The following is a 9,808-nucleotide window of genomic DNA, read 5'->3' on the forward strand; positions in this document are numbered from 1 at the left end:
TCCGCAGCTCTGTGGCTCACTTGCGGTACGTTTTCGCTTCTAAAGTTACCTTCAATTTCTGGCTGCCCACATGACATGGGTGGGACACTTTTGAGGGAGACACAAAAAGAGACATGTTTCAAACCCACTGAGGGGGAGTGAAGACGATTTAAATCCAGTTTTGGATCATCTACCAAAAGTTAGCGTCAAAACGAAATATAATGGTGCTTTTAATTAGGTGGCTAATATGCCACAGTTAATCGTTTGCCACACTAATCGTTTATCAAAGATGGGGCTAACACGTGGTTTATGCTTCTGCGCCAAAGTGACGCAACAACATCAAAAACGTACAACCCAGTTTACAATAATAATAATAAAAAATGCGTGAATTATGCTTCTGCGCAAAAGTGACGCAATAACATCAAAGACGTACAACCCAGCGTTGTAGCTTACAATTTATTTATTTTTTTTAAAAGCAACCCGTGCCCAATTCATCCTTCTGCGCTAAAGTAACGCAACAAGTCAAGTCAAGTCACAGTTTATTTATAGAGCGCATTTAAAACAACCCCAGTCGACCAAAGTGCTGTACAGGTTGCAGAAACACAATATAGTTAATCATAAACATTACAACAAACAAAAACAAACAAAAAAAGGGTTAATAGTCATTCAATTTAAACCAAATTTAGAATAAAAAGATAGTCAAAAAGAGAGAGGGAGAGACAAGATTACAACATCAAAAGCGTACGACTTAGCATTTTAATTTAGAAACTAGCATCTCAGTTTAAGCTATCGGAGCAGATTTTACTATTTATTTTTTTAATGACAGAGCTCAGTGGGTCGTCCCATACTATTGTGGCAGCCAACACTGGTTCTCCCCACTGCTTTTTATTATGTACACTGACAGCTGCAGGTCGTCTCAATCAGGGAGTTTTCTGGTGAAATTGTCTGACGATACAGCCCTACTGACTCTGAGGTTCACAGTCAGATCATGGCTGTGCCCTACCAGCCTTTACAAATGGTGTGAGGAGAACTATCCTGACCTGAATGTCTCAAAGACAAATGAATTGGTCATCGACTTCAGGAAGGACAGACTGGAAGCAAAGCCAAGCACTATTCCAAGACCAAGATGTCCAGATGTGGAGTCTTATAAATATTTAGGGATAATCTTTGACTCCCAGCTAAAGTTCAGCACCAACCACCACTTGTTGAGGAAGCTAAATTCCTTTAATCTCTCCAGAAACATTCTGTGTGCTTATTTCCATTCTTTTATTGAGAGAATGCAAAAAAGACAAACAGTTTGCACAGTATTGTGAGGGTCATGGATCATGGGAAGAGGCAGGTGGTCAGGAAAGCAAGAAGCATCAATGATCATCCTGATCACATTCTTGCAGGCAAGTTTGTGTTGATGCCCCCAGGGCAGCACTATTACAAACCCTTCTAGAAAACAAACCGGTATGGCAAGTCTTTTTTTCCTTCAGCATCAAACTAGCTGAATAACAGCTCAGTGATGGAGGAGAGGTCACTGACGGCTGCAAATGTTCATGTGGTTGTGTCCTAATCATGTGTGATGTTTTAACTGTGTGTTTTGTTGTCATTTTGTTTTTTTCTTTGCTGGGACTGTAAACAGAATTGCCCCCTGTGGGATGAATTAAATTTTCTGACTGTGACTGACTCTAACTAGCTAAATGTCAAACCTTAGATTAGCTAAGTTACTTAAGTCACTCGTTTATGTTCATATATTTGTAGATATTCTAATTATATTAGTTTCAAAGTGTAACTTCGTCATAATATTAAATAGTTTTATTTTTAAACTCATGATTAATTGTTATTGTCAGTATTTTATTTAAGGAAATGGATAAAAAACATTTTTTACAACAATACAGAGCCCATTTTTTAAATTATTTTATGAGGCCTTCAATGCATAATATACTAATTTTGCATTAGACAATTAATCTCTTCAAATTTTGGCAAAGCGTCGGTGTTGTTGTGCCCGTCCTAGGTTTTTATATTGCCGTCAACACTTCCCATCTATTTTCTTTAACATGCCGAGCTGTGTTAATTCATCTCCCAATGAACTGGATAGATTGGGTGATGATTTGTTGTTTATATCCCAAGCAGGACTAATCTACAAATATCAGGTCGCATCATTAACATTTAGAAATAAATCATCATAAACTTGGGTAAAGAGGCCTTTTGATGCTAAAGTAGGAGCCGATGCTGGATCATCTGACTAACCCAGATCCATTGTTAAAGTCATTAGTAACACTTCCACTACTATTCCTTGGCAGCTTTGACAAAACCCTGTTTCATAATTCTGTTTAAAGTAAAGTTCAAGTTTTTGCCCTCTTTCCTCTCCACCTTGGCTGTGATGCTGCAGAGAAATCGGTCCATAAATGATGATGCCAAGACATTATCTAGGCTTTCCTCTCATCCCGGGCATTGCTCCAACACCATAATTAGAGCGCTGTCAAAGCTCCTTTCAGTGTTTTTTCTGTTGTAAGACGTTGCATTTATGAATTAAGGACCAATCATTTAAGTCATTATGAAGACAGAGACATAATAGTAGTCATATGAGGATCTCTTTTCATTTTTGTGCGTCGGTTTGTCTCCCTCTGCAGGTCAACTCTGTTCATACACTATCAGTGTCATGTGAATGCTGAATAACGACGAACAGATGATGCACAAGTTTAAAAATATCATATTTAGTTTAATAGCACTGTACACTGTGATATATATTTTCTTAAAATAACCGTTTAGGTTTAAGCAGGAGGAAGGACTTACTGAAAGAAGAAAGCTTATAATACTTTGTTGGTGTCAGTGGTAAAGCAGGGTATCACTGGGTATATTTACTCAGGTAAGAGGCTTAACGTTTTTAAGGGAAATTAGAGGAGAGGTAGGTACATAAATTGGAAGTAGCTGAAGTAAATCCCGGTTGTCATTATCCAACAGGCTTCATTTCTTGCTGGAAATCAGCGCGTTCACTTCATCCTCCGGCTTGAGGCTGTGCCACTGGGCTATTGGCCGTCGAGGGTTAGCCAGCATGTCCGCCCAGTGGCGTTGCTCGGTGCCGGTGCTGTTACTGCCCAGCAGCACCTTCCCGATGGCGTCATTCTTCCCAATCTTATCGTAGTCCAGCACGGTCACTGCCACCTGCACCTTCTACAAACGGAAACGCACGCACAAATAAATGAACGCGTGACAGCCGTGTGTTTGTGTGTATGTGTCCGCACGCACATGCAAATGTGGGTACCTCTATTTGTTCACATGGCACTTCGAAGCTGAAAGACTCGTTGTAGTAAGGGTTCAAAGTGTTCTTCTTTATCGTTGTTTTCTTTTTCTTGAGTCTTTTCCCGTTCTGCATTAAGTGGATCTTCGCATAAGGGTCTGGTGGAGCGAACAGGGAGGATTTGTGTCAGAGCAGCAGGCCAACAGCCTGGCACTGATGCAGTAACTCCATCAGTGAAACACAACATGTATTGTAGCAGTTCCAGATTTTCCTTAAATAGAAACTGCTCGAAATGGACATGTTAGTAAAAATGTGATTAAAGGATCTCAGGGCTGCGTGTGCAGGTAGTGATACTATAAAATACGCTTCAGCATTTCTATTTCTAATTAGTGCTGGCGTTTAATATGATCTTAAAGAAAAAAAGATTTGACTGAGACAGGCCCAGAAGCTGTATGTAAAAAATAAAGAAACGAAAATATTGACATGATTATTAATTGATTCCAGACTTCATGCTGCTTGACTCACCTGATAATCCACCCACATCCATTTTTTTCAGGTTTTTGGCCTCAAGAATCACCACTGTCAGCTTCCCCGCTGTAGGCACATACCTCAAGGACAAACATATGTCCCCGAGCTTCTCACTCTGACACACAGAAAAGAAGTGAGCGTATATTAACTTGTCTTTCTGAATGGAGAATTTAAAAACATTGAGATGGACATGCTTCGAAAGGCTGCTATTCTGTGGTTTTAAAATAAAATTTTCATACAAGTCACACTTTTCCTTCAATAAAAAGAAACTTATTTAAAACAGGTGAGGTTTCCCCTCCCTAACAACTTTGTAGAACCCTAGCTGATGCATCTATTCTTGTTCAACTCCTTCTCTCTCGTTGCTTGTTCACACCTCCTCCTTCTCCGCCTTCTGCAGATCCCTCCACTCCTGCATAGACTGACTGAAGTCCACGCCGCTCATTGGTATCTTCACAGCTCCGATGGCGTCGTGTTTCGAGAAACGGTCGAAGTCGTACACAGTCATCACCAGACTCTTCCCGCCCAGCTCAGTGTACGGTACCTACAGAGCAGAACGCAGCTCAGATGCAGTCGTTTGAACCGTATCGCGTCATTTTCAAAAAGTGTTAGAAAGTTATGGGATAAACTTCATTTTTACGTATGCCTGTTTATTAAATATACCTTAAATGTGAAAGTTTCATTGAAGCTCGGTTCTAGGGTCTTCCTGTGAACTTTGGTTTCGAACTTTTTCTTTTTGTCTGGGAGCAGATAGAGTTTAACGTACGGGTCAGAGCTGCCTCCCACATCCATTGCAGGAAGCTCTGCGGCCTGCAAGATGCCTACCACCAGCTGGGACGTAACGGCAGAGAAAAGAAACTGACTAACTGGGAAAAACATTGCATCAAAATGTGACATTTTAAATGTGGGCCGGTCGTTGCCAAAATAGGAGCTACTCACCGTGTTCTCGGTGAAGTTGTAGTCTAATGTGAAATGCAGTCGGCCCAGCTTCTCGTCCTCTTTGGGCTCAGTATCTGACAGCTCCGTTTCTTTAAGTTCGTCTTTCAAGGTCTGCACACGCAAACGCACAGGTAAAACAAAATGGCTTTATAAGTAACCTGCCTCACAACCTGTGGAGCAACTATTCATGCTTTTAGGATATTGCAAAGCACAAACACAAATGAAGGTGATGCTACAATCTTAGGTCAGGTCAGTGTGTGTTTATCAAAATGTGGCATGCATCCTCGACGGCAGGTCCAACCCTTCAGAACGACTCCACCTCCCCTCAACTTTTATTTTAACACGAAGGATGTGCAAAACAACCATTAGTCTTAACGCGCTCCGACAGTTTTACCCATCCTGGGTGACCTGGATGTCAGGACTGTGATACATTGCAAGGACAAACCTGTGTGTGTGTGCGTCTGTGTGTGTGGTCTACCTTATTGTAACCTTCATCCATTTCCGTGTCAAAACCTCCCTTGCTCTTCTCCTTCCCCTTTTTCTTGTCCTTTTCTTTGTCCTTGTCCTTCTTTTTCAAGCACTTTTTCCACGCGCACACGGCACATGACAGCACCACGCACAGAATCACCACGCAGAGGGCAGCGACAGCCCATGAAGGCACTGCAAATGAAAAAAAAAAGGCTGACGACACATAAATATTTCACACGCTCTCTTTTCAGTCAGCCGCCTAAACTCTCAGGGTTCTCCCACTAAATTCCCCACAACTGGTTTTTCCAGACAAGAATCGTATAATACAGAAGTTGAACGAAAAACTGGGCGCGCATTAATACATGGGGAAATGCAGAGCAATCCAAGTCGATACTGCTTCCATCAGGAAGGTGCAGATTCAGGTGTTTTTAATTGTCCACCTCCTGTATGTTCTTCTTGATGGACATCGTCCTTGAAGCGATATATAGCTGCAGTATCAAGTGATATTAAAATCCGGTACGACTTTGCAATTTGGATTTTTACCTAATACGCCCTGATCGGCCTAATAAAATAGTTTTGTGTCCTAAATAAGGTCTGCGAGAGTCTTGCATTTTATACTAGTTTTTTGGGTTGGATTTTTCCACCACCGTTTCAAGCAGTACACATATACACATGTGGCAACTCTGAAATGCACCAAATATTAATGAAGAGTGTTTTTCACACAAGAAAAAAAACCTGATAATGTACTTTTACCAGGAGTGAATCTGCTTTGCATTCATTTTTAAACGTCCCCATTGCTCTGACGGTCCCATTAGAGCTCAACCATGTCAGGACATTTCATATCCAGTGAGGCCCTTCTTCCATTTGAGAACGCACAAGCGTCTCCAAGAGGAAATTTGGTGACCCAAAGAATTTATCTTTCATTCTACTGTAGTTTTCTATGGAAGAGGATTAGGGCCACTGTGAGAAAAAAAGTGAGTTCTGACTTTTTTCTCAGAATCCTGAGTTTAAATTCAGAACTAATCCTCTACCGTAGTCTTCTATCGGAGAGGAAAAAACGCATAATATTCTCTCTAAAATATAGTTATTGTGAGTGTTTTGTGAAAGTGTCATTCAAACCTCAGATCTTGAACATTTTAAATATTTAAAAATGTTTAATGTCTAATACATACTCCGAGGGAGATTTCCATGGAGTTTGAAATAACATTTAGTTCCCTTACAAACCAGAAACCTCTGTAATTGTGCCTAAATTATTCACTTCTGCTTCGACCTCTATGGAGCCCTCCAAATGTTACCGCTGTGTGTCTCTTTGGGGCGACCTTTCAGTAGGTTTTATGTCACTTGGGACAATGTTTGCAAGTCCTCTGACAAATGGAGAAAGGCCGAGCTACTTAATTACACAATTACAGTAGACATATCCTTTGCTGTGTCTGCTTAGGAGCTAGCCATTTCATTTAAAAATTAAAAGTTTACCACCACTCTGGCTGTTGTGACGAACCGTGGCCCTGATTTTTGATGCGTGACACACTTGCCACTGATTGTGAAAGTCATGTAACAGCTGGACATATCCCTAGCAGCAGCTGAAGCCTGAATACAAACCATGTCAAGCTACAACTTCACCTCCACAGCTGGATTTTTTTTTAAATGATTAGCACAAAATGTATCACATAAAGTTCATAAGCATCTTGTAGCATCTGATGAGTGAGATAAAGGCCAAGCCACTGTTGCCGTGCAACAGTTAAAAAAAGCAGATCAACTTAGATGCTGTTTTACCCACTATTTTTGTAAATTAGGTAATAATGATAATTCTGTACATAAATATGTACAAAGTGCTTACTCCATTTCCTATTTTATTTTAATCTTATTTTATGTATTATCTTTCCTTTTTCCTGTGATTTGTAAGAGTGTTTTTTATGTGCAACCGAGCCGCTGCGACCAAGCAATTTCCCCTGTGGATCATTAAAGTCTGTCTAAGTTTGTCAAAGACTTCGATCGTGTAAACACACAATTAGGTGTCCAACTTACTGTGGATGCTGTGTAGTTCATTCATGAACTTGCTGGCATTGTGGCCTCCTGTTTGTTTTTGCCCTGGCGTGTTTGTATCATTTGGCGAATGAGTCGGGGTTGACGAGGTGCTCGCTGCTGCTCGTAGGCTCCCTGTCATTATTTGGGTAGTGGCTGTGGGTCCAGATTTAAGCTGGGAGAGAAACTGAGAAAAAGAAAACATACTTCAGCTCTAAAAAACAATCCCAAGAAAACCCAGACAACGTTACAGCTATAAATGCCTTACAAATTAATTCAAAGAACCACCCAAACGAAGCACGCTGGCATACATACACACTGGGGCAGAGTTTTCATAAATGCTATTGATAAGATATTTAAAGCAATGATGTGCTTATAGGCATTCAGGGTCAAATAACTTCTCCTCCTGTTTCTGCTGGCCTGGCAATAACACTTGAACACGGGATCTGAAAGCTGCTGCCTCTGCCAAACTTGCTGACATGGAGGTGGTGCTGAGGCAGGGGTTTGAGGCGTCAGGCATGGACCTCTGCTGTTCCGCACTCTGCTGCCAGAGGTGAGAATCGTGTGCCAAGGTCACGCTTAGCATGGGGGCGAACAAACTAAGTGAGAGGAAAGTCCCAAAATTTGACCCCCAAATTTAAAAAAAGAAAGAAAAAAAAAAGGTGTGTGTGTTTTTTTTTATATTCTGCCAGCATCACAGCTATTGAATATCCGAGACTGAATCAGCAGACAGGATCACGCCGATCTCACTTTATGTTTGCATTTGCAGTGTAACTAGCCAGAAACCATCGCTGGTCCCCTAACAGCTGCACAAATAAAAGAGAATTCAACATATACAACAACACCCAACTGATTTGGATGTAGTTTTGTGAAAGTGATAAATAATTACTGTATAATACATAAATTGCCCTTTCTGTTAAAAAAAAAAATGAAAGATGACATCTGCAGCTATTTGTTTTCTTTTTAACAGTATGTCCTTTTTAATGTAAAGCACACTGAGTTTCCCTCTATATGAAATGTGCTAATACTAGCAGTATTGGTAAAAAAAAAATCCTTTCAAGCCGTACAAATCAACCACTTTGCCAATACAATCCGGTATAACATATTGTACTGTGTCACTAAAATGAAAATTTTAAGATACTGCCAGAAAGAAATTCCTTGTTTTGAGCCTTACATCTGAAGTTTTTCAACCTTCAGAGAGTCAAAAGAAATTCACTGAAACAGAAATTACTTGTAGTGCTAGTGTTATTGTACCTACGTCATCTTTTTTCCATTACCAAGTTTTTTACGTGGTGCTATTCACTCAGCACAGTGGAGATAAAAAATAAAATAAAGCCATTTCCATTGATGAAACACAAAGAACATTTAGTAGGAACCAGAGACGTACCTGTATTCAAGTCGCCCCGGCAGCAGTGTTCAGACTAACAGGTCCTGATTTTCTGTACAGTGTGCTGTTGTATGAGGAGGAGGAGGTAGAAGAGGAGGAGGAGGAGGAGAAGGAGGAGGAGAGAAAAAGTGAGGCGAGGTATGCACCGGCACGTTGCCCTTTTGTTTTTGTGCCTCCCCAGTTGAGAAGTGCGTCGCAGGTGTGTGGGAGTTGGATGGAGAGAGAGGGTGGGACAAGATGGGGTTGGAGGTGCTGCTCGATTATCGTGTGCAGCTTACCCTCTTGCGCGCATCTGTGGTAAGTGTTGGGGTGAATGTGTTCTTTTCTGTCCATTCAGATCCCACGGGAGCGCCGGTCCTATCCGGCTCCCCACCTCTTGTAACCTCTGTCCCATCCCTACAGGTCACCCTCAACGGGCCACTGATGCATATTCATTGGTGTTGTGACATGGTTTTTTAAGAAGCTCGTTAGCATACTGAGATTTCAGCAGTAGAGGGCATTTACATTCAGAGTGGACAGCTCCGTATGCGTGTGTGTTTGTGTGCGTGCGTCTGTACATCTGGCAGGAGCCGCAGAACTGTCTCACATCGTCTATGTATAGATGATGTTGCCTCATTTAGAAACTTAGGATGTGGTTTCTGCAGCAACGCAGAGATCAGGTTCCGACCCCCCCTCCCAGTTCACCTTGATGTTTCAGAGATACTGTACAGAAGGAGGGATGAGACAAAGGGAAGGAGGGGGGCAGAGGGGGATGGATTGAAGTCCGCTGATCTCCATATAATCACTGTTTGTGATACTGTATATAGAAATGTGGACTCTGTTTTTCATTTTATTGTGAGAGACATTGTAGAGCATTCATTATAACTTATTGAATTTATCGGATCACAAGTGCATGCTGTTTAACCTGGGCCGAGATACCTGACCTTTGTGTACTGATAAAACATTTAGAGAACACATTATTACACCATCACTAACATTCAAAATATATCAAAATATACTTCTATGGACATTGTAGATATTATGTAAAATAACAATAATAACACATATTTTCCCAGAAAGCTGGCACAGTGTTACAGCAAACCAAAGAAAACGCACAATACCACTGAATAAAACTGACAGACAATGGAAAATCAGTCATTATTAATCTAATTATTTACTCCTCAGCTTTATTTTGACACGGCACTTTTGTGCATCTCGTTTGGGCTGCAGTTTGTATGTTAACACTTATCAGCATTGTAAATGCAGGGCCCAACATTCCCCAC

At 41.1% G+C, this 9,808-nt stretch overlaps 1 protein-coding gene across 1 annotated transcript; it reads right to left on the reverse strand.

Moving 5' to 3' along the window:
- Positions 1-2,665: 2,665 nt before the first annotated feature.
- Positions 2,666-8,698, reverse strand: syt1b (synaptotagmin Ib). Its single transcript, XM_047597073.1, has 9 exons — positions 8,547-8,698; positions 7,163-7,346; positions 5,148-5,329; positions 4,670-4,780; positions 4,394-4,561; positions 4,107-4,274; positions 3,731-3,848; positions 3,230-3,363; positions 2,666-3,138 (listed from the first exon to the last, which is right to left on the reverse strand). The coding sequence occupies exons 2-9, from the start codon at positions 7,299-7,301 to the stop codon at positions 2,932-2,934; spliced, it is 1,227 nt and encodes a 408-aa protein (XP_047453029.1). The 5' UTR covers positions 7,302-7,346; positions 8,547-8,698; the 3' UTR covers positions 2,666-2,931.
- Between the last annotated feature and the right edge of the window lie 1,110 nt (positions 8,699-9,808).

Source organism: Mugil cephalus, chromosome 10 (genome assembly GCF_022458985.1).
Source record: "Mugil cephalus isolate CIBA_MC_2020 chromosome 10, CIBA_Mcephalus_1.1, whole genome shotgun sequence".
In the NCBI taxonomy this organism is placed as follows: domain Eukaryota; kingdom Metazoa; phylum Chordata; class Actinopteri; order Mugiliformes; family Mugilidae; genus Mugil; species Mugil cephalus.

Coding starts and splice junctions, on each gene's coding strand:
- syt1b (XM_047597073.1), bottom strand. CDS start 7,301: ATGACAGGGAGCCTACGAGCAGCAGCGAGCACCTCGTCAACCCCGACT. Junction 5,330..7,162: donor TGAACTACACAGCATCCACA/GTAAGTTGGACA, acceptor TTTCATTTGCAG/TGCCTTCATGGGCTGTCGCT. Junction 4,562..4,669: donor ACAACTTCACCGAGAACACG/GTGAGTAGCTCC, acceptor GTTACGTCCCAG/CTGGTGGTAGGCATCTTGCA.